This window comes from Notothenia rossii (assembly GCF_949606895.1).
Source record: "Notothenia rossii genome assembly, chromosome: 2".
Lineage (NCBI taxonomy): Eukaryota > Metazoa > Chordata > Actinopteri > Perciformes > Nototheniidae > Notothenia > Notothenia rossii.
Genome location: NC_136904.1, coordinates 59,530,537 through 59,555,840, shown reverse-complemented (window position 1 = coordinate 59,555,840; position 25,304 = coordinate 59,530,537). Strand labels below are relative to the sequence as shown.

Sequence of the window (25,304 nt, the reverse complement as noted above, 5' to 3'; positions counted from 1 at the left end):
CATCTGCTATCACCTTGGTGTCAGTTAAAAAGCTCAAAAACTCATGGGCTTTTTGGCCCTGCAGGCTTGATAAGAACGACACCAGTTCATCACGCAGGTCGCACACCCTCTCCAACACACGGCCCTTGCTCAGCCAGCGAACATCGTTGTGTAGTAAGAGATCCTTGTGTTCAGAGGACATTTCCTCTAGCAACGATCTAAAAAGGCGATGCTGCAGACTAGAGCTCTCACGCACAAAGTTAACCAGTCTCGTCACAGTATCCATCGTTTCTTTCATTTTTCCACACAGTTTTGCGCACAACACTGATTTGTGAATGATGCAGTGAAATGTCAGAAGCGCCGGGTTAACGGCGGAAAGCCTGCTTACCAAGCCTTTGTGCTTTCCAACCATCGACGGAGCCCCGTCGGTTACAACAGAGACGATTTGACTCACATTCAAACCATTCTTTTCGAAGAACTGTGTCAGCTCGTGGAAGATTATTTCCCCGGTTGTGTGCCCGGGCAGAGTAAGCAAACACAGCAGCTCTTCCCGGAATATCTTCCCATCAAAAAATCGTACGAACACAGACAGCTGTTCCATGTCGGTTCGGTCACAGGAGGAGTCTATGGCTAAGGATATAGCCTCTGTTTTCTTCAAATCCGTGAGTAGACTGGAAAAACACTCCTCCGCTAAAACCTCTACTCTTCTGGTTGCCGTGTTAGCCGACAGCGGCACCTGCTTTAATAGCTCTACAACCTTTTTTTGTTGTTTTTCATCATGATTTAAAACTTCATGAGCCATGTCTATCGCACACCGTTTAATTAACTCAGCATCAGCAAACGGCTTCTTGGCTCTAGCAAGCGTCCAAGAGACGTGCAATGAGGCAGCTGTTGCGCTCTCTTGTGCCGATGTTGTTTTCGACATTGTGGAAACAGAGTGCTTGTATGATGCAAGCAAACCTGCTATCTTTTGTGTGCGCTGGTCGGATTTCTCTGGATAGTTAGCATTAAAACTGGCAGCATGAATAGAGGTGAAGTGCCGCTTCAGGTTGTCTGATTTGATTACAGCTACATTCTGCATGCAAATCAAACAAGTCGGTTTAGCATTGACGTGGTCCGGTAAAAAAAAACAATACTTCTCAGTCCAGTCAGTTTTGAACTGACGGTTCTCCTGGTCTACCTTCCTCTTCTTTGCGAATTCCATCCTGGGTTTGAGTTATCCACGGCCCGTTAGTGTCATGTTGGTCAATCGCTGGGTTGGGATGACAGGCGGCTAGCTGGCGAGCTATTGTTTATATGTGTTTGCCGCTATTCCAGGTGGTGACGAGTAAGTCAAGCGCGCGAAGCACGTCTTGCATATGCACGCGATAAGGTCATGGGTCAGGTTTACGAGTGTCGACGGAGGTCAAAATAAAGCGAAACCGCGGACATTTTATTTTATGTTTTTATGTTATAACAAGTGAATGCCAGTAGATCAGCGCGGGCCATGCTATTGCCTCTCGCGGGCCGGATCTGGCCCGCGGGCCGCTAATTGGGGTTGGCTGGTGTAGGGGGTGGTTTGGGAATGAGCCCTAGACTGCCTCCCTCCTGAGTTGTTATTGTATTTTCAGTGGCACAAAGGTTTTACAATGACCCTGTATTATTACCCGTCCCCTTGTGTGTTATGAAGGTTTTTGAGCTGCAGCGAGCTGTTTAGTGGAGAAAGTGAATACTGCTGAATACACATACTTTACAGAGATGCTGTATGCGAAACCAATGTGAGTTTGGAAAATTGCACAGTATTTTTCTATTTTAGTATACCTCAACAATGGAATTATGATCAGTGGAAATGGCCATGACATGTGACCTTTAACACAGTTACACCTACTCAATAAAGCTCTTAGTATTCTACAAATGTTTTAATCAAAGTTAACCCTAGCAAATGAGTTGTCCCAAGTTTCTGCCTGACAGATACTGTAGCGGTTTTGAGATTTAAAATCACAATTTCAGTCAGATCAACTACAGATCATTTATACAGAGTACACACACTGAAACAGAGAAGTCTAAAAACAGAATGTTACTCACACAATTCTAGAAGTCACCAGTTGTTATCCTGTCAAAATTGAGTTGCACACTGGCAGGTCAGTGACCAGGGTGAGACTTAAATACAGTTTATGGGGGAAGTGGATTTAAATACAGTTTCTGGGGGGGAAGTGGCCACAGATCAGAGCTGATGGGCCTCAATCGAGACTGCCTCCCTCCTGAGTTGTTATTGTATTTTCAGTGGCACAAAGGGTTTACAATTACATTAAAGCCTAAGTTATAAAGTTATGAGTTTAACCCTTAATACAGTTACACCTACTCAATAAAGCTCTTAGTATTCTACAAAGGTTTAAATCAACGTTAACCCTAGCAAATGAGTTGTCCCAAGTTTCTGCCTGAAAGATACTGTAGCGGTTTTGAGATTTAAAATCACAATTTCAGTCAGATCAACTACAGAGCATTTATACAGAGTACACACACTGAAACAGAGAAGTCTAAAAACTAGGGCCGGGACTTTAACGTGTTAATTAAGATGAATTAATTACACAAAAATTAACGCATTTTAATTGCACTTATTTTTGCACCGCGGAACGTTTCTCACTGGATGAGTTTCAGGGGTACCGATTATAGTGGAGCACCAACTAACGTTCATGACTTCAAACAACAACAAACCACAGTGAACAATAGTCAAACATGAACGAACAAGCTGATGAGACCGCTTTGGCTGGCCCCGTGGATGGGACATTTTGTTTTAAAAAACGGACGGATGGAAGCATCGATAAGAGCACGGTTGTTTGCAAATTATGCAAAAAGGAATTTGCATATCACCGCAGCAAATCAAGCCTCAAGTATCACCTCAATGCAAAACCTATAGCAGCTAGCGTGGAAGCTAGCGTGGACGTTAGCCCGACTCAGAGTACAAGGACCCACACCCAATTCGCGTTGATCAAACAGTGGCCTATGCAACAGAGAGATTTTATTTTTCATCAGGATATTGGAAGAATAGGAGGGATTGAGGTCAATCACTGGCACTTTTTTATTTTATTTTAAATGGTACAGTACACTTTATGTTGAACTATTTCTTATGTTGTTGGTGCAACTGGCACTTTATGTTGAACTGTTTATTGTTTTGGCCAAGGTTATTGAGAGAGTTGGACTGAAATTGATTAGATTTTTTAAATCAACTGTTGGTAAATCAACAAAGTCTGTTATGGCCTCTGAAGCAACAGAGAGATGTTTTCTAATAGTCAGGGTTTCCAATGTACTGAATGTACTTGAAAGTATTGTGTTTTACTTAAAAAACAAAGTGTTATAGTTTACAGAAGGTCTACCTACCTATAGGCTACCTGAATCTCTGAAATGTACTATATTCCTAAATATGCTATTGCTACACTTTATGGCAAAAATTGCACTTTTCTGTTGGTCTTTAAGTGCATCCTTGGAAAAAATAAGCAATGTTTTGTTGCTTAAGCTTATGTATTCAGTCATTATTCAATGGTATATTAAAATCCATGTGAAAAAAATTGCTTCTCACTGTTCTCAGGTCAAATATTTATATGTGATTAAAAATGCGATTAATTGCGATTAATTAATTACAAAGCCTGTAATTAATTAGATTAATTTTTTTAATCGAGTCCCGGCCCTACTAAAAAGAGAATGTTACTCACACAATTCTAGAAGTCACCAGTTGTTATCCTGTCAAAATCGAGTTGCACACATATCACCGGTGGATATCGATTTTATGGCTTTCCAAAATTTCCTAGGATTATTTCGGTTTTCTGTGGTAACTGACAAATTGTACTTCCACTTAGCACTTTTGACATGTGAAGTGAAGCTATTTCTTAGCTGCCTAAAACGCAGCCATTCTACCTCTGAGCCTGATTTCCTAGCCTTTGCCCAGGCCTTATTTCTCTCATGAAGGAGACTAGACAGTTCAGCAGAAAACCAAGGATTGTCTCGTCCCTTTACTCTAAATGTACGCAGGGGTGCATGTCTATCAATGATCTACATAGAACCAAGATAAAAAAAAGACCATGCAGTTTCTACATCAGCACAAAGATCGATTTTTCCCCAATCAAACCCAAACAGATCATGAACAAAACCCTGCTCCACAAAATGTTTTATGTCTCTCTTAATAATAATACGAGGTTTAACCTTTTGGACCTTAGTGTCCCTAATTGTGGCTACAGCACAATGGTCACTCACATCATTTGCAAATACTCCCACAGATAAGTATTTATAGGGAACAGTACTTAGAATGAGATCAATTAGGGAGGATTTATTAGGGGACTTAATGTTAGGGCGAGTAGGACTGTCAACAATCTGAGTAACATTTAAAGAGATACAAAGGTTTTTAAAATCCTCTGATACTGCAGTTAACCAGTCCCAGTTAAAATCTCCAAGTAGCACTATTTCCTTGTGGTCTAGCTGCGATAAAAGATTTGCTAGCGAAGACAAGGAGTCCTTGACAGCTGAGGGGGGTCTGTAACAGCCCACCACCATGACCTGTTGCCCCTTTGCCACTTATATATTTAAGGCTAAAAATTCGAATTGCTTACTGATAGATTTGGAAACAAATTTGGATACACTGAACTTTTTCTTAACATAAATGGCAACACCACCACCTTTATTAGGCCGGTCGGAACGATACACATTATAACCATTTAAGGCAATGTCAGAGGCCAACATAGATTTATTTAGCCATGTTTCTGATAAAACAATGACGTCAGCGTCAGTCGAGCTTGCCCAAATGCGGACAAAATCTAGTTTACCTAACAGACTGCGCACATTCAAATGGATGAAACCCAACCCAGACCTAGCTTTAAAATCTGCAGAAGTAGCGATCTGACTACTACTACTGGGCGGACCAGGGTTAGGTTGTACATCTCCTGACAGAAATAGCAACAAAAAAAACTGGCATCTTTTCCTCTTAAACTACACCCATACATTGTCATCTACTTTAGAAACACCGGAAAGTCTGCGAGAGTGTGATTTGAGCTTAAGAAGCAGTCCTGAAGAACCATCATCGCAGGAAAACAAAAAAGACAAACATATTTTGTCGAGCAGATTGTCTGTGACAAGGCAACCGGTAATTGTTTGTGGAACACATCCGAACCTTTGCAGGGGATGCCCACTGCGGGTGGCAGAACAGACCTGAATCCAGTACACTTCTCAGAATGACTAGAGATCTTCTCATAGTCCAAAAGAGTTAACAGGCACAGCAGAATCCCGATATGGGCCATTTTCCCAGACCAGCACACAGTATCCGCGATGTTCCTGGAGCAAATCAGCACAGCAGCAAAGGACAGGCGAAAGCAGCAGCGTGGAAGCGCTCCGGTAAAAACCTCTCCAGTACAGCTGTACTCTACAGGTGGGAGCAGGCCTCCGTATATCGCAGATCGCAGGCAGCAACAGGTCGAGCCGCTCCGTCTCTTTGCGACGTCTCCGGGGGAAACACAGCCTCCCTGTCCCCAATATGGGGTGGAAGAGTAAAGCCGTTTAACTGTATAGCCGTCGACCTGAACAAACTCCTTAGGTTCTTAGGAACAAAGGAGCGGTTCGGTCTGAGTGTCGCCCCGCTACGGTCCCCCCGGATCAAAAGGCAACTCGGGTGCACCGACATAGCGGCCAGCTCGGACGCTCCCCTGGCCGAAGTCAGGGCAAGCAGCAAAGCTGTTTTCAATGACAATGTTTTCAGGGAGGAGAGCTCCAGAGGCTCAAATGGTTCTGTGACCAGAGCCTCGAGCACCAACAGCAGATCCCATTGCGGGGAGGAGGCATGCACCACTGGGCACTGTCTCCTGACCCCCTGCAAAAACCGCGTCATAAGCGGCTGACTGAAGGCTGACCAGCCGTGAAATCCCTCTATACCAGGCAAGATGTGTTTTCTGACAACAGCACATCGGCAATAGCGTATCTTGAAGCCGCACAATGCTTTGACAGCACTTTCTGCAGTTTATTCCACTCATGTGCGCGCCCACCTGCTGGCTCCTTTACTAGAGTTTACAGCGGGGCCGCGAGTGTGGGACAGTGTTCTGTCCTCTGAGAATGAGCAAGAAGCAGCATACGCCAAGCTGTGACTACTCCTCATCCACGTGACCAAGGAAATCGATCCAAAGAGCCCTTCCGTAAACACGTTGGCTGCCAGGAGATCATCACGGTCTTTATGGAAAGTGCCATGCAGTGTGATCCCCCCAACACACCCGTGTTTATTTGCAGCCGCCCTGTAACGCGGCAGCGGGGCAGAGGCCCTCTGCCCAGCCTGCTGCCTGCTGGGAGCAGATGACCACGCTCCGCCACCATGGTCATCACCTAGGGCAGGGGTTCCCAACCTTTTTTCCCAAGAGCCCCCCCAAATGACTCCTGTTGGAAGTTGCGCTTATCCAGACAAGCCTGGTTTGAACACTTTACGGGCAGAAGAAACATTTTTATTAAAGAAAGAATGATACATTTCTGTCTTTATGTGTATTGCGTTACAATTATATGTAAAAAAAGAAGAAGAAAAAAAAGATTCTAAATGGCCTCAAATCATCTGAGGCCTGGTGCCCCCCCTGCGATCTTTGCCCCAGGTTGGGAACCACTGACCTAGGGGGATGTACAGACCTGGGCGGTGGACTTCCATGGACACTGGACCCGGAAGTGCCCGACAACGAGAAGTCCTCGTCCTTGTCCTCCCCAGCAAAGTGAGCAATCCGCCCCGCTGGAATGGCGAACGTGAATGGCACCGGCCATATCCTGGTCTGCCAAACACTCGAAGCAGAGGTGGTGGGGATCGGCGCCCGCTATTAAGCCAGGGCACGAAGGACAGGCCCGGGTCTCTAGAAGTGGCGACTCCATGAAGGTATGATAACTCTTTCTTCTTCTTTGAAACATTTCACTTTCTCTGCTTCAGTTGTTGCTCGCTCGCTGAAGAGAAAAGGATGACAGTCAGGAGGCGTGGCCGCCTTATATACGGTGGGCTTGCGCACGCATTCAGGTAGTTCCGCCCCGAGGAGCCGGCTACGTTTATAGATATCTCAGTAGGTGAATGCTTGCATAGTAAGGTTAAGAGGTAGTACCCATAGAGTCCAGTAGAGGGTAGTGCAGGACGTCCAAATATATTAATAGGAGGATGTGCTAAATAGAAAAACTAATGGCGCGTTTCCACTGCAGCGGGTAGCTCGCTTTAAGCATGCCGAGCCGTGCGGGGCCCGTTTTTGGTTGCGTTTCCACTAGGCCTAGTACCGGCTAGCGGGTCCTAATTCACAGTTTTTCTGGCCCCATAAAATCGTGGTTCTAGGGCCAGGAACAACCAGGCTGAGTCGGGCTGAGTATGCTAAACTAGAGAGAATCGCTGGCAAGGGGGCCACAACTACAACAAGATGAACATATTTGACCGTGATTTAATTGTAATACACGTTTCAAAATGATGCCGAAGTAACAACATACTTATACCGGTTAGTAAAAACCATGAATTAATGCTTTGACTAGTCTGCAGACAGACGGCATGCGAAAAACCCTTTTTAAAATGCGTGTTTTCTAAATGGAGCTTGGCTAAGCTAACGTTATATATGCTCCGACCGTCCACACTCACAACAACGGCCTATACAGACATAAATAAACCAGCGATTGTATTCGCCATGACACAGGCAGTCTGTGGTTTGTACTTGTTTAACTTTTGTCTAGTTTCTGAACAGATATGAAGAGCTGTGAGCTCTGAGTGCTAAGAGCTAACGGCTGTGTTCTTTTTCTGGGGCGCTCATTGAAGATGACGTCACGGCTCCGCCTACACTGCGTTACTATAGTAATTACCCCAGTTCCTAAACTGTAATGGAAGCGCAGCATTAAAGTGAGCCGGGCCTAATAAGGCCTAACCAAACCGAGCGAGGCCTGCAGTGGAAACGCGCCATAATAAGGCTTTGTTTAAACATTAAAGAATACTTTAAGTTAAGGTCTTCTTTTGAATAATAAAACAACTTCGGGGGTATCAACAGATAAATATTAAGTCTGACAATCTAATATATTGCATAGTTTATTTTAGCACTTGACAATCACCCTGAATTTTACTCGGGTGTAACTAATGTCTGCTTTAAAGGGGACCTATCATGCAAAATGCACCTTTGTACGTATTTTATACATGAATATGTGTCCCCGGTGTTCCAGGGAACTCACCAAGTGTCAGAAAACACAACCCTCTCTATTTTCCTCCTTAGCCAAATCTCTAAAAAAGGGGCTGCAACGGATCTGAAAAAACCGGATCCAGATTTCAACACTTTTCTACGTCACAAAGAGGTGCTCCGCTTATTGGTCAACTCTCCACCTATCAGGGGAATGAGCCACGGTCACGTGCATTTCCAAACCTCTCATTCGCATATACTGCAGTGGTGTTTTCTCCCGGAGGCCAAGGGAAGCCACGCTTCCCCTATTTTTTTCGGATTGTAGTTATAATTTTAATAAATAAATAAAAACACTTCGTTTAGTTTCGGAAATTCTTTGTTGTGTGTTGCTGCCGGCCCGTCTCTCCCCCATTCTCATTGAGTATTTTACAAAGAGTGAAACAGCGCCCCTCTAGATGTTATGGTGAAAAAGTAGATTGCACTCTCTGTTGCGAGAGGAGGCCAGCCGAAATTTGCTTCCCTTGGTGAAAAAAAATGGAGGGATTGACCAATCAGATGAGGCTCACGTCATGCCCCTGCCAACCTGTGATTGGTCAGGACCATGCCAAGGGAAGCCAGAGGCGGCTGGCTTCCCTTGCCTCACAATCCAAACAAATCGCATCAATTTAGTGGTGCAGTGACGCGTCCCAAAAAGCGGAAGTAAGCTGCGCTCGGTTTCCCTCGACAAAATAGCAATGGGATTTCTCCATAGGATTTTGGAAAATAGCTCGAAAAATGGTCAGTGGAAAACGAACCTGTTAGGTAAATGCACGTTTTGTTCAGTCGGATAATATCCACATGTCTACCCTACTTTTATCATTTTCGAATGATAAATCTAATCGATAGAAGATAGATAGCGTCACTGCACCACTCTCACCGCCGTTAGAAAGTAGCAAGCAACTGAAGCAAGTGCAATTATGGAGGGTGGAGATTTGGAGTATTTAATCAAAAATAATTGTACACTTCCGCTGCAGCAGCAACAACAAATACAATCTGATGACAGGCCAATGCCCAAACTGGAGCTGTGTACAGCGAGGAACAAAGGAGCGAACCGGACGTAAAACGTTAAAGGTCTCCTGATTTAGTTTGTGAATGAATGCTTATTAAGAGTATCGGCTGGAGAGTGCGTGCGGACCTGTCGGTCAGATAACAGTCGTGTGTAAGTCCTGCATCTGTATGATACAAATGTGTGTAAAATGATACCGGGCGCTGTAATCACTCATCTGGTTACGTTATTACATTGACCACCCCCCCCCCCCCCCCCAAAAGAAAGGACATATTGGCTTCCCCTAATTTTTTCGCCACGCTACTGATATACTGTAGGACGGATTTCCGTCCATTTGGCTATTCAAATGTTAAGAAACGGACAGACTTCCGTGCACATCAGCGGCTGTCGGATTAAAACATTTTAATGCACTTTTAACACTCACGTACCCAGGATTCCTGCTCCTTTCCTGAGTTACAAAGTGAGGTGACGCAGCCTGTCCTCTGGGTGCGCTCTGTGGGGGGGGGGGGGGGGTGTGTGTATCGCAGCCTGCTCCTCTGCCTGCCTGCCGCTGTGCTCTGCCTCTAGCCACACAACTTTACCCCGCCTTTCAGAGACTTATTGCTGGGTTAAACTCTAAGTTACAAACTGTACACATTGCATTCTTGCTAATTAGCCAAAACATGAACGGAATAAGTAGCAAACATCGTAACAAACAGAGTAAAATAAATAGGGACAACAGCTTGTCAACTAACCATTCAGAAACGTCCTGCTGCAACCGAGATGTTTGCACCTCCACCAAAACCTCCGCTGCTTCAGGGTCAGTTTCTGGATCAAATTGATAATATGCTTGAACACATGCATTGCTCTGAGATGACATATTTATTTCACACTCGTAATCACAGCAAACATGGTAACGTGACTCTCGACGGCTCATGCCCCCCTCTTCTGCAGGGGGGCGTGGTCAGCTGCTGCTCAGAATTTTCAAAGACAGGCTTGGAATAGAGCGAAAATGAGCGAAACGAGGCATGGCTAAAAAATTATCTGTTTGGTATTTTGAAACATAAAATGTATAAATATACCTTATATAGGTATGGTCATACACTATATCATTTAAATATAGCATGATAGGTTTAAGGGTTGTATATATTTCACATCATTAATCAGAATTTGCAAAGTATCTAAAATAAATTTAGTGGAGTAAAAATACCAGGTTAACCTCTGCATTTTAGTAACAATAAATTGCATGTTTTACATGCTGCTGTGTATTACTTGGGATCAATAAAGTATATCTTATCTTATCTTAAGATGATCGATGGCTACTGCCATATTTGCAAAATTTGCCTCTGAACCTTGACAAGTGCATGTTTCAGGCTTATCAATTAACAACAGGAGGGGTCACAGACATAAGACCAGCTATTAACTAAAGCTCTTCTGACCTTAGCTGTCATGTGGGTATATATTAATGCTGACCATTATGGACCCAAGCAATTTTCACCCATTTATTAATTATATGTTTTAAAGGTCCCATGTCATGCTTTTCCGGTTATTACCCGTCCCCTTGTGTGTTATGAAGGTTTTTATGCATGTAAACTAGGGATGTGTATCTCCATCACTGAGGCCGATGCGATGCGCATCTCGATACGTTGCCACGATACATTAACAATACATTTGAAATACCAGGCGATGTGATACGATACGATTCACCCCTGTTGCGATACAGTTCGATACGACTTGATTCAACATTATGCGATTCGGGGCGATACGATACAACACGATGCAAAATAATGATACTTCAATATGGTACGACAGAGGATTTTTGTTTTATTCCTTATATGCAGCAAATCATACATTAACAAAAAGTGCTTTACATATTTGGTTCTCTCTACTAGTACTGCGCATCCTATCATGCTGTTTATTTTTTTACCTTTTTTACCTTAAAAAACTCTCCAGAGTACAGTACAATTGTATAATACCTCACAGTTAAACAATTTAAGGATGCATTGTCCATGATTAACAATGTGCAAATAACAACTACCATAGTGCAATGCCCATACTGCTGCCAGTCTGATGTGCTTAACACCCATTCATAGGCTAACTCACCAGTGAGCAGAAAGCAGTGGTTTCTATATGAACAATAAAAAATACAAATAACCTTTCACAAACAGCTCTATCATAACTGCTTACAGTAAGGAAGACATTTAAACTATGATTGGCAGTCACAAGCTGCTGTAAACTAAACACCACTTTCTCTGACATAACACTTCACTGAGTGATTTAAAGAGCCTGTGACAGCATCCTAACAACTGTGCAATGAAATATTGGGCAACTAGTCATCTCGAACCGTCAGTTTCAAAAAGAAGGTGCGATACCGTTCCGATAAATATCAATAATTTCGAACATCGCGGGGAAATTCCTCCGACTCATTTTGAAGTTTTGGGGGAAGCCGGAAGTGACATCAATGCGGGAACGCTTCACTGTGCGGCGAGAGAGCCAAACACGGACAAAGTGTGTTGTCATGCGTAGAAATGGTGAATTACTGAGTTTAGGCACGTTAATAACGTTTTTAATGAAGTTGACTACAGTATATTCATTCATTGTCAGTGCTTTCATGTCAATTCGGCGAACATAAACATAAATGATTGTGGTGAAGATGATTAAATTAGGATTAAAAATCGGTAGTGAGAGCTGCTGAATTTCCTCCCGTAGGATGTGATATAAAAACAAATCGATTATTTTTGTAGTTGGAAACTCAAGTGGATGAAACTACATTTATTACATTACATTACATTGCATTTAGCTGACGCTTTTATCCAAAGCGACTTACGGCCCGTCTACACTACAGTCATCGAAAAATGCTTTCAACGCTTCGCCCATTCACTTGAATGGGGTGACATTGGTGGCATTGTGGGGGAGCATGGCTTTGCAAGCATGACGAGCATCTATCGGCATCAAAAGTTGAATAATGTTCAACTTTTGAGGCTCGATGCTTGGCATCAGCCAATCAAATCCAGTTTATGCAAATCCCGCCAGTGCAAGCGCAGCCAATCAAACCGCAAGCTGGGAGAGCCAGACCGCAGTTCATTTCCTCATATTCCAAACGAGATATTACGGTAGCAAATCACCCGGTTCTTTACGACCAGAACTATTTACCGGGATACAAACCGGAGGAACCAGGCATGGAGGGAGGTGGCAGAGACAGTGGGTGAAACTGGTAGGTTTTTCGCCTGTTTGGGGAGTTTATATCCAGTTTACTTCGTTTTAACATTGCTATTGCTTTGTATGTCGGGGGCGGGAGATTCATTTGATTGGTTGTTGGTCGCGTTGCTCGCAAAAAATCGCCAAGCTTCAGACACGCCCAGTTTCAAGATTTTTTTATGCCTGTAGTGTAGACGGGCCGTTACAATAAGTGCATTCGACCAGGAAGATACAACCTTGAAGGAAACAGAATCATATAAATACATCAGGTTTCATAGAGCCAAACATTTCAAGTGCTACTCAACTGGCTTTAGAAAAGCCAGCCCTTTATTAGTATATAAGTGCTTTGTTAGTAATTCAATCGCTCGAAGTGGAGTCTAAAGAGATGAGTTTTCAGTCGTCGCCGGAAGATGTGTAAGCTTTCTGCTGTCCTGATTTCAATGGGGAGCTCATTCCACCATTTTGGAGCCAGGATAGCAAACCCACGTGATTTTGCTGACGGGAACTTGGGTCCCCCTCGCAGTGCGGGTGCAGCGAGCTGTTTGGCTGATGCAGAGCGGAGTGCACGTGCCGGGGTGTACGGTTTAACCATGTCCTGGATGTAGGAAGGGCCAGATCCATTCGCAGCATGGTACGCAAGTACCAGTGTCTTGAAGTGGATTCTAGCAGTTACTGGAAGCCAGTGAAGGGAGCGGAGGAGCGGCGTGGTGTGAGAGAATTTTGGAAGGTTGAAGACCAGACGAGCCGCTGCATTCTGGATGACCTGCAGAGGTCGGATGGCACATGCAGGTAGACCAGCCAGGAGGGAGTTGCAGTAGTCTAGGCGTGAGATGACGAGAGCCTGGACCAGAACCTGCGCTGATGTCTGGGTCAGCTGGGGACGTATCCTCCTGAGGTTGTAAAGCGTGTATCTGCAGCAGCGGGTTGTAGCAGCAATGTTTGCAGTGAAGGACAGTTTGTTATCTAGGATCACACCCAGATTCCTTGCAGTCTGAGTCGGGGAAACAACAGAGGTGCCGATGTTGATTGTTAGGTCAAGGGTGGGACAATCTTTTCCCGGAAGGAAAAGCAGTTCAGTCTTGTCAAGGTTGAGCTTGAGGTGATGAGCAGACATCCACCGAGAGATGTCTGCTAGGCAAGCAGAGATGCGTGCGACGACCTGGGTCTCTGAGCGGGGAAAGGACAGAATTAGTTGGGTGTCGTCAGCGTAGCAGTGGTATGAAAAACCATGCGGGCTAATGACAGACCGAGCGAGTTTGTGTACAAGGAGAAGAGGAGGGGACCAAGAACAGAGCCCTGAGGGACCCCTGTAGTTAATTGACAAGGGTCGGACTCGGACCCTCTCCAAGTAACCCTGTAGGTGCGGTCTTTGAGGTATGAGGTGAGGAGGGAAAGTGCAGTGCCTGAAACTCCAAGTTCTTGGAGAGTGCGAAGGAGGATCTGATGGTTCACCGTGTCGAATGCAGCAGACAGGTCCAGAAGGATGATGACAGAGGAGAGGGATGCTGCTTTAGCAGTGTGCAGTTCGTCAGAGACAGCAAGGAGAGCAGTTTCTGTTGAGTGACCTGCCTTGAAACCAGACTGGTGCGGATCCAGAAGGTTGTTCTGATGGAGATAACAGGAGAGTTGTTTAAAGACAGCGCGTTCAAGTGTTTTAGACAGGAACGGGAGGAGAGAGACAGGCCTGTAGTTTATAACAACAGACGGGTTGAGAGTGGGTTTCTTTAGGAGAGGGTTTACTCTTGCCTCCTTGAGACTGTTTGGAAAGTGACCAGAAGTTAGAGAAGTGTTGATGAAATGGGTGAGAAACTGTAGAATATCAGGAGCGATAGTCTGAAGGAGGTTTGAGGGGATAGGGTCCAGAGGACAGGTGGTAGGACGGGCAGAGGTAATGAGGGTAAGAACCTCACTTGGAGAGAGAGGGGAGAAGGAGGTCAGTGTGTGGGTGAAAGGTGGGTCTGGTGACCCAGCGGTGAGTAAAGGTGAGTCAGAAAAAGAAGAGCGAATATCATCAACCTTTTTTTCAAAGTGGTTAACAAAGTCGTTTGACAGAAGGGAGTGCTTTCATTTCAATTCGGCGAAAATATGATACATTAAATGATCGCGAGGATGATGATTTAAAAATCGTTTGTTTGAGCCGGTCTGCATTTCCTGATGAGAATACAAACCGATGCTTTTTGTAGTTGTAGTATACCAACATGGATCAAACGTGTGTTTTTTTTACCACAATGTTGGGGAAATTAATGGATAAAATGCACGGATTATTATTATTATTATTATTCCCACTCCGATCGGGACACTAGGTTAGGGCTGGGCGATATATCGAGTTTACACGATACATCGTGGATTGCACTACATGCGATGTCGTAAATGACCACATCGTGAACATCGAGTATTATGTTGTCAAATCAATTTCCCGCCGCGGCCAAAATGAGCGTTCCTTTCTCCCTCATAGACACAGTCAAACACGCAGGCACACACGCAGGCCCCGTCTAACTTGCACACAAACATTACACACATGCAGTGACAGAGAGAAGGGCTCGACATTATAAATGGCCCGCTGGCTCGGAAGCACTATTTAGACACCCCGGGCCAGCAAAACGTACTTTCCACTTGCCCGCTCGGGCCACTAAAAATATTGCTTAAAAAAAAAAAAATTGTCCTGTGGTATAGGTATTTTGACAAGCAATGTTGTTAAATTGTTTCGTTTATTAACGCTACAACATAGCGTTTCGTGAGGCGGTTTTCGTTGTTGGGTGAAAAGAAAACAGCTGTTTACTGTGATGCCAGCACGAGCAGGTTCCCGTCTGCCTGTGAGCGCCGGGAAAAAAAACTATCTTCAAATAAAAGAAAGTCACCGGAGGAGTTAAAGGACAGTGACAGGTAGCATGAGAAGAAGAGGGAGAGAAAGTTTCAGCCAGCTTGATCGATGGAGTTGTTTTCTAGTGGTGCAGTGACGGGTCCTAAAACCCTTTTATAATCTTTCCAGCTATTTTCCAAAGGGAACCAGCAGCTTACTTCCTGGTTTTAGGACGCGTCACTGCACCTCTCAATATGATGCCAATATAAACAAGGTCTTCTGTCGGCTCTGTACATCAATGCTGACAAGTAAGTGAAGAGTAGAAAATATAAAAGGTATTGGCTATAGGGAAATGTCCCAGCAGTTTAGGAGAATGAAGGTTCTAATCTAATCTAATACATAGCCATTACATGTCTAACTCCTGATAATGACAGGAAGACAGAAAGCGCATTATACTAATAATAATAATACTACTCATAATAATAGCAGACATTTTTTAACAATGACCACAATATTATTATTTTAATAAACCACATATGAACAATTGAGGAAAACGAGGAAGAACTGATGATTCAAATATTGTAGTACAAGTAGTAATGTAGTTAGTGCATAAATTACTATTGCAACAAATGTGTTAATTTTCTTCATTATTAGTCGATTTTTTTAATGCAGACATATGTTGCAGGGACTACTAGAATCATCATACTGGCGTGACTGTAAACATCAAGGGGTTAAATTAAAAAAATGTATGTGTTTTAGAGGACATTTCAGAATATCGCGATATATATCGTATATCGCGATATAGTCAGTAAATATCGCAATATCATTTAGACACCATATCGCCCAGCCCTACACTAGGTCCACCGTTTCGCCACAGCGAGGCTCCCCCCGTTGACAGTTTACGTGGGCTGGGCTGGACGAATCCCGATGGGCCGGTACCGAAGTGGGCCGGTCGGATAAGTCACTTGCACATCCCCCACTCCCCCCGTTGACAATTTACTAGCGGTACCGAAGTGGGCCAGAGAGTCCCGGGATGATTTTTAGTCCCAGTCCACCACTGGCTACATGACCGTATGATCGCCCATATTCAGGGCCGATTCTAGGGTCTGTGGGGGCCCTAGGCAAAAATTCACTGGGGGCGCCTCGAACCAACTTTCATCACCATTGTGTTATAAATAATCTGACACCAACAAAAAAATTGCTAAATGTAAACAGTTTTTTATTTAACAACTTTCCATTTTTGTTATATTCAAAGTTAGTTATTAGTTAGTAATATCAATATAAAAGACATACAAAAACGAATAAATCACAGATATAAATATAAAGAACAATTAAAACCAGAATAGTTTTCCTCTGTAAATCTACGTGAAGTTTTTTCAGTATTCTGCGGAAAGACTATATTTGTTTCTTGTAATGGTCCTCTTGTTACTAGTGCACACTTTTCACTATCATTTAGGACATTTGGCCATTGTGCAGGGTCGTCTGATGTGATCAAACCTTTTGTAGTCGTGGTAGTGCTGCTGGAGGTAGGGGTTGACGTGTCATCTTCATGATGAGAAGATGTTGCTGTCCCACTGGAGGCAGATGTTGACGCCCCACTGGAGGCAGATGTTGACGCCTCACTGGAGGCAGATGTTGATGCCCCACTGGAGGCAGATGTTGGCACCCCACTGGAGGAAGATGTTAACACCTAACTCAAGGTAGATATTGGAGGTGATGACTGAACTGCTATGACCAAAAAAGAAACAGGGAATATCATGTTACAAGGAATTTTTGGAGTGCGATGCACAGTATAATCAATTAAAAGTGGGATACTTAACTTACCATCATCAGCATTTGGAGGGGGCACCTTATCCTTTTCCGTTGCTGCTGCTGGTGCCAGAAAGGATCCTGAGGATAGATAATAAAGTGAAACTTATAACAGTAACATGTCAACAATTCCAAATGCTTTCACTTTATATAATTCAAATTCCTCATATTTAGCTTTCAAATGTTGTTCTTGGGGATAGCTTCCAGTATTATTCATTGTTTACTATTTCCATTTCATTTGAAAGGGACAATGTAAGTGAACATGGTTCCAAAACAGAGGATTGTGCTGGAGCCTGCACTATGGCTACTAAGGTTGAAATATACAATATACACAACAGTGTGCATCTTGAGCCGGTGAGGACACTACCTTCTGACTCAGCAATCACTGTAAGTTATATTCTTGTTTAAATAGACTTCTCTGTTTCATTTATCCTACTCTGTATAATTGTTCTGTAGTTATTGTAGCTAAAACGGCGATTTCTGAGAGATTTTAAATCTCAGATCTGCTCAACTCAACCTGTAACACAGGTCTCAGTGGTTCACGCGCCTCAACCCTGCATTACAATAGGCAGGAACACTCTGCTGTCGCCCACCAGCTGAAGAGAGTTAACTAATCAGAGGTGCGTGCCCCCACAGCTGTGAGAACTCAGCAATCAGGTGTCCATCTTAGGTGGCTCTTTCCTGGAGCGTCAGCCAGACGAAGACTGACAAAAGGCGCTTTCACACAGCAGTACTTTTCCCACAAAGGTTCATGAGAACTTAGTTCATCAGAACTCTTTAGTTCTGATGAACTAAGTACAGATCGCGTTCACACCGGAATAAGTCCCTGGGGGTGGATTAGGCAAATGAAGCCGCTGACGTCACTTCTTCTTCTGCTTTGGGTTTACTGGCAGGCCGCAAACAACTTCACGGCGTATACTGCCGCCCAAAATCCCCGGCCGGAAGTCCCCGGAGTTGGGGACTGGCTTATTATACATCCATGACTGGCTTCAGTAGAAGCTGCTGGGACTCCCAGCAGCTTCTACTGAAGCCTTCCGAGTAATTCGCCAGAACGTCGACACCTCCTCATCTCCACAGCTCCCATGTTTTATTTTGTGTTGCCATAAGTTAGTCTCTCTGCGTTTCTGCGCTGGGCTAATGCTAATGCTAATAATGCTAATGCGAGGATAATAAAATGGTGGCTTCACAACACTTTTTTTGAGTTTTACGGGGCGTGGTTTGCAATCCGCCCAGCCAATCAGAAATATAGCTCTTTTCTCACAAGAGAGCCGCATGAGAGTCCCTGCTCTTTAGCAGGGACGGAAAAGGGGGTAAAAAGGTTCTCATGAACTAATTTTAGTTCCGGCTCTTTTTGGTGTGAACGCGACATTTCGGAACTATATCGGAACTAAAGTGGGAAAAGTACTCCGGTGTGAACGCGGCTAAAGACATTGGAGGCCTGTGGGAGTCAAAGACTGACAAAGACATTGGAGTCCTGTGGGAGTCATGAGGGAGGCAAAGAGGAGGCAAACTTTGATTGAGCTAAGTATCGCTGGTGTTTTCTTTTGTTTTATTCAATTCTCTTTGTTTTTTTAGCCCCTCATGCTATAATCATGTGTATTTTCTCCATTCCTGTTCATGTGTCCTCTCGCAATTATCACTGGCCCCGTGTATCTCCTAACAGATATAACCGGCCTGCTCTTGTCTATCCCACATGCTCCACTGAGATCCAACATCTCGTTTCAGGGGGGCTGTGGAACGGCCAGTCAGCTGTTCCTAAGGATGACTTCATTTCTGGCTACGCTTCCCTGCAGTCTCTGGATTTCCTTGCTCTCACGGAGACCTGGATCACTCCATCCAACACATCGACCCCAGCAGCTCTCTCCACAGCATATTCCTTCTCCCATACACCCAGACCCTCTGGCAGAGGAGGTGGCACTAGTCTCCTGCTCTCTCACAACTGGAGCTTTTCCCTCTTCAAGCTACCTAACTTCACTCCTTCCACCTTTGAATTCCATGCCGTCACAGTAACCCATCCTATACAATTAACCATTGTTGTTCTCTACCGTCCAACAGGCGCCTTGGGGGACTTCTTGGAGGAATTAGATAATCTCCTCTCACACATCCCTGAAGCTGGCCCTCCCGCTGTACTTCTCGGAGACTTCAACCTCCAGACAGGGAAGATAGACGAACTAACATCTCTGTTAACCACCTATGCTTTCTCACTGTCTCCATCCCCACCAACTCATAACGCTGGCAATGTCCTTGATCTCATATTCTCAAGGAACTGCACTGCTTCTAACCTCTCTGTAAACCCGCTCCACACATCCGATCACTTCTTAATTTCATTCTCTCTACCCCTTTCCAAACATAACAAACTAATCTCTTCTAATTCTGCACCTGTCCGCCTTAACCTCCGTTCCCTCTCCCCCTCTACCTTTGCCTCATCGGTGCTCTCAGCCCTACCTTCCTCTGACTTGTTCCAACTCCTGCCTCCAAACTCTGCTGCAGAAACTCTCCTCTCTACTCGCTCATCCTCTCTGGACTCTCTCTGTCCTCTCACATCTCGGCAGGCTCGTCAGCCCCCTCCTGCTCCCTGGCTAAATGACGCACTGCGTGCTGAAGCGGAAATGGTGGAAATCCAAACACCATGACGAACTCCTAACCTATCAGGCTTTCCTCTCCTCTTTCTCTGCTTCCATCTCTCAGGCAAAAAGCACTTTCTTTCAAGATAAGATCCAATCTTCCTATTCCAATCCCAAAAAACTATTTTCTATCTTCTCCACCCTCTTGGACCCCCCCAAAGCCCCTTCCCCCTCCTCCCTTCTGTCAAGCGACTTTGTTAACCACTTTGAAAAAAAAGTTGATGATATTCGCTCTTCTTTTTCTGACTCACCTTTACTCACCGCTGGGTCCCCAGACCCTCCCTTCACCCACACACTAACCTCCTTTTCCCCTCTCTCTCCAAGTGAGGTTCTTACCCTCGTTACCTCTGCCCGTCCTACCACCTGTCCTCTGGACCATATCCCCTCAAACCTCCTTCAGACTATCGCTCCTGATATTCTACCGTTTCCCACCCATTTCATCAACACTTCTCTAACTTCTGGTCACTTTCCAAACAGTCTCAAGGAGGCAAGAGTAAACCCTCTGCTAAAGAAACCCACTCTCAACCCGTCTGATGTTATAAACTACAGGCCTGTCTCTCTCCTCCCGTTCCTGTCTAAAACACTTGAACGCGCTGTCTTTAAACAACTCTCCTGTTATCTCCATCGTCAGAACAACCTTCTGGATCCGCACCAGTCTGTTTTCAAGGCAGGTCACTCAACAGAAACTGCTCTCCTTGCTGAGGAACTGCATGGTTTTTCATACCACTGCTACGCTGACGACACCCAATTAATTCTGTCCTTTCCCCGCTCAGAGACCCAGGTCGTCGCACGCATCTCTGCTTGCCTAGCAGACATCTCTCGGTGGATGTCTGCTCACCACCTCAAGCTCAACCTTGACAAGGCTGAACTGCTTTTCCTTCCGGGAAAAGATTGACCCACCCTTGACCTAACAATGAACATCGGCAGCTCTGTTGTTTCCCCGACTCAGACTGCAAGGAATCTGGGTGTGACCCTAGATAACAAACTGTCCTTCACTGCAAACATTGCTGCTACAACCCGCTGCTGCAGATGCACGCTTTACAACATCAGGAGGATACGTCCCCAGCTGACCCAGAAATCAGCGCAGGTTCTGGTCCAGGCTCTCGTCATCTCACGCCTAGACTACTGCAACTCCCTCCTGGCTGGTCTACCTGCATGTGCCATCCGACCTCTGCAGCTCATCCAGAATGCAGCGGCTCGTCTGGTCTTCAACCTTCCAAAATTCTCCCACACCACGCCTCCGCTCCCTTCACTGGCTTCCAGTAACTGCTAGAATCCACTTCAAGACACTGGTACTTGCGTACCATGCTGCGAATGGATCTGGCCCTTCCTACATCCAGGACATGGTTAAACCGTACACCCCAGCACGTGCACCCACACTGCGAGGTGGACCCAAGTTCCCATCAGCAAAAACACGTGGGTTTGCTATCCTGGCTCCAAAATGGTGGAATGTGCTCCCCATTGAAATCAGGACAGCAGATAGCTTGCACATCTTCCGGCGCAGACTGAAAACTCATCTCTTTCGACTCCACTTCGAGCGATAGAATTACTAACAAAGCACTTATATACTAAAAAGGGCTGGCTTATCTAAAGCCAGTTGAGTAGCACTTGAAATGTTTGGCTCTATGAAACCTGATGCACTTATATGATTCTGTTTTCTTCAAGGTTGTATCTTCCCGATCGAATGTACTTATTGTAAGTCGCTTTGGATAAAAGCGTCAGCTAAATGCAATGTAATGTAATGTAATAATAAAGTTTTCAGTATCATCATAAAACCACTAGGAGTACACTACAGAGAAGGAAAATACAATAAAATACACTCAACACATAGCAAACTAGTTAGCTCAGTCGGACACAGCTTCATCAGTTAATGTATTATCTTTTCAATTTACACACGGCATCTATTGCACGTCTGTCCGTCCTAGGAGAGGGATCCCTCCTCTGTTGCTCTCCCTGAGGTTTCTCCCATTTTTCCCTTTAAACTGTGGGTTTTCTCCGGAAGTTTTTCCTTGTACGATGTGAGGGTCTAAGGACAGAGGGTGTCGTATTGTCATACTGATATTCTGCACAAACTGTGAAGTCCACTGAGACAAATGTAACATTTGTGATATTTGGCTATATAAATAAACATTGATTGATTGATTGATTTATTGATTGATTAACTAGCCTACAGAAGAAGTTAGCTGATTTCCCCCTCCAAATTACTCCATTACTGGTGTCACATTAAACAACGGGTGAAACGTTAATGTAGAAATGGCAGAGACCATGTTTATTTCAGTAACAATGCCAAAAAGATTAATGAAGATGTGTTAATACTGTAGAGAAGAATCATAGTTTTATAATATGATAAATATAAATGAAAGAATGTAAGCAAAGTTTGGCTTACTGCTTGGCAATAACTCAATTGAGCCAACACATCCTCACACCCAGGTCGGCCTATGTTGACGTTATGTCAGTCCCCTGTGTCAGCTTTTTACAACGCAAGGGGCAGCCCTTAGCGTACATTTTCAACTTTCCGGGATTTGCCCTTAGCGTACATTTTCAACTTTCCGGGATTTGCCCTTAGCGTACATTTTCAACTTTCTGGGATGTCCATAGGCTTCTACATAGCTCCCTATACGTATGTTGTAGACCAGTGGTTCCCAACCTGGGGGTCGCGACCCCCTTGGGGGGGGCGCCAAACAATGCAGGGGGGGCGCCAGACCTCAGATGATTTGAGGCCTAATATCATATTTATTATAATAATAAAAAAAAAAAATGTACATATAATTTTTTTTTACATATAATTTTTTTTACATATTGTAACGCAATACATGATTGGCGCTAAAAGCCTTGTCTACATTACAATTAAATATAGAAATTAATTGATGAACTAAAATTAAAATTCAAAAAATTCATCTGATACTCCTCCGATTGGCGCCAACATTGACGTTACTGTGTCAGCTTTCATAATAACAGTTTGCTGCGCTTGCTAGCTTGCGACCGACTTCATAAGGTGAATATTTTTGTCTAAAAATGTCTGAAAAACGTAAAGGAGATGACAGCTCATCTGCAATCAAAAAGAAAATGAGGACCTACCTAGAGAGCTATCTTAACTTCGGTTTCATGGAGGGAACGGACAAAACCCGCCCAGAGTGTGTGATATGCAGAGAGAAGCTAGCCAACGAAAGCATGAAACCCAGCAAAATGAAGAGACACCAACAGACCATGCACCCAGAAACAGTCGGGCGTGATCGGGACTTTTTCATAAAGAAACAACACCTTGCAAAGGCAAACAAGCCAATGGATATTAGAACAGCCTTTGTTAGGGCTGGCAGCGAGGCCTCTTTTGAATGTGCACTTTTAATAGCAAAGGCAAAGAAACCGCACAACATTGGCGAGCAGCTCATTAAGCCAGCTTGCATTAAGATGGCTGAGAAACTGTGCGGCCCGCAGGTCGCGGAGAAGCTAAAAACTGTACCACTGTCAAACAATACGGTGAAAGACAGAATTGAGAAGATGGCAAGTAACTGCGAGCTGCAGCTGCTCGAAAAGCTTGGAAAGGGGCCATTTGCCATATAACTTGATGAAACCACAACTGTAGCAGACGAGGCTGAGCTGATCGTTTATGTGCAATATATCGATGGGGAAGATTTGAAGCAGGACATTCTTATGTCAGTCAACCTTACCACTACCACCCGGGGTGAGGACATTTTTACTGCAGTGGATTCTTACCTCTCATCCCACAAGCTTTCCTATGAGAATTTAGTTGCATGTTGCACAGATGGAGCTGCCTCAATGATGGGGAAAAACAAGGGATTTAACAGTCGCTTGAAAGAAAAGACCCCACACTGCACAATATTTTACTGTGTGATACATCGCCAGGCCCTGGCCAGCAAGAAACTGTCAGAAGACCTCAGCGAAACACTCTCAACTGTTATTAAAATAGTCAATTTCATCAAAGGTCGCCCCACCAACAAGCGTCTATTCGCAGACTTGTGCGAGGATGAAGCGCGCCAAACCCTCCTCCTGCACACCGAGGTGCGCTGGCTCTCACGCGGCCGAGTGCTGGCACGCTTTGTAGAACGGAAGGAAAAAATTGAAGAGTTTCTACGAACTCGTAACCGCGCACTGTCAGAGCAAGTGACTGAGTCATTCTGGATTAAAACAGCATACCTGGCCGACATCTTCAGTCTCTACAATGAAACAAACAAGCGTCTGCAAGGCGTGGAGTCCAACATTCTCCAATGATGCATTTGTGCGCAAACTGGAGTACAGGGTCGAGAAAATTAAGAGGGGGGAGCTGCAACAGTTTCCACTACTGCTGAAACAATCCCAAAACAATCCTGAAACGGTGCCTGTACGTCGCGAGTTCATCCGCCATATGAACGCACTGCAAACGGAAATGTAATCACGGTTCGCTGACATAGACGAGTATGTCTCCAAGGAATTGTGGGTTTTAGATCCCTTTATTGCCAAAGTTGAGGATGTAGAATACCTGGATTGCGAAGATGAGCTCACCGACATCCAAGCTGACTCGCTGTCAAAGAAATACTTCCAGGAAAAAGGATTTAAAAAGTTTTGGATTCTCAAAGGACCAAGCCTCGCTCCAAAGATCACACTGCATGCCACGACCAGGATTATACTCCCATTCAGTACGACATATCTATCAGAAACAGCCTTCAGCGCACTTGTTGCCATCAAAACAAAAGCATGCAACACACTGGACGTTCACAACGACTTTAGACTGGCTGTCACTCACATTACACCGGACATTCCATCCCTGGCTGCGGGCGTGCAAGCCCAAGGTTCACATTAATGAACCTACTTGAACCTCGTCTTCTCTCTGCTACCTGTTCCATGGCAGACAAGCATTCGATTTACCTGCTTAATATGCCAGTTTTTCATTTTTGTTTTATACAGGCCTATGCAACCATATTACCATTTATTTATTAGACATAGTATATTCTTTTGAAGTATCCTGTTCTTCGACATTTGAAATAAATATGATGCATACATTTGCAAGTTAGTAGCTAATAAAAGCATACAAAGACAGAAATGTATCATTTTTTCTTTAATATAAATGTTTCTTCTGCGCGTAAAGTGTCGGTTTCAGTTGGATTATTTGTCACAGTTGCTCCGATCAGATCGGTCTCCTCCATTTTGTAGATTATTTACGATTTTTTAATCCACATAAACACATCGCCAAAATCCGGTTTACTTTGAGCATGTGTTTTAAACAGTTGAAGGGGGGGGGTAAGGCACGGCTGTCACTACCCGATCTGCCCCCCTGCCCAATCTGTACTGCGCATGTGCAAGATGGTCCGCCATACTGGACAACTACATACGGCAACTGTAATAGGACACTTCACACAGTGGCGTTTGGCAAAGCAGAAAAAGAACACAAAAAACCGGGAGAGATGAGTTATTGTTATGACAACGTGACTTCACTATTATTTAACAACTCTTTTTATTGGGTTCTTTTATTTGGGGTTAAGTACATTGTCAGAATAAGTGAGACATAGATTTAACTTCTATTAGACAGCTATATGCCATACATTTTTGCATATATTCACAGTAAATATTTATTCAGTATGATAACTGCCAAACAGAAATTAAATCCATTTTCTTTTTGTGCTTTGCCAAATGCCACTGTGTCAAGTGTCCTAGTTGGGTTGCCGTACTGAGTTGTCCAGTATGGCAGACCATCTCGCACATGCACAGTACAGATCGGGCAAGGGGGCAGATCGGCAACAGCGATAATTAAAGTTTCA

The 25,304-nt window shown here is 44.4% G+C and overlaps 1 protein-coding gene across 5 annotated transcripts in view; it reads left to right on the top strand.

Annotated features, from left to right (window-relative positions):
• LOC307029978 (uncharacterized protein) overlaps positions 1-25,304 on the top strand; it is a 51,011-nt gene that overhangs the window by 14,940 nt on the left and 10,767 nt on the right. Inside the window, exons 1-2 of one of the 5 annotated variants that reach the window (XR_013805463.1) lie at positions 15,423-20,218; positions 20,325-21,693. The exons of 3 other annotated variants lie outside the window; for them this stretch is intronic. Coding sequence is in view for 1 of the 2 variants with exons in the window: in XM_079666187.1 (XP_079522313.1) it covers positions 18,653-19,560 (908 nt within the window). In the remaining variant the exon portion in view is untranslated. Of the gene's footprint in view, positions 1-15,422; positions 21,694-25,304 lie in introns of those variants that run through there. One more of the 5 variants, XM_079666187.1, reaches the window with a different exon arrangement.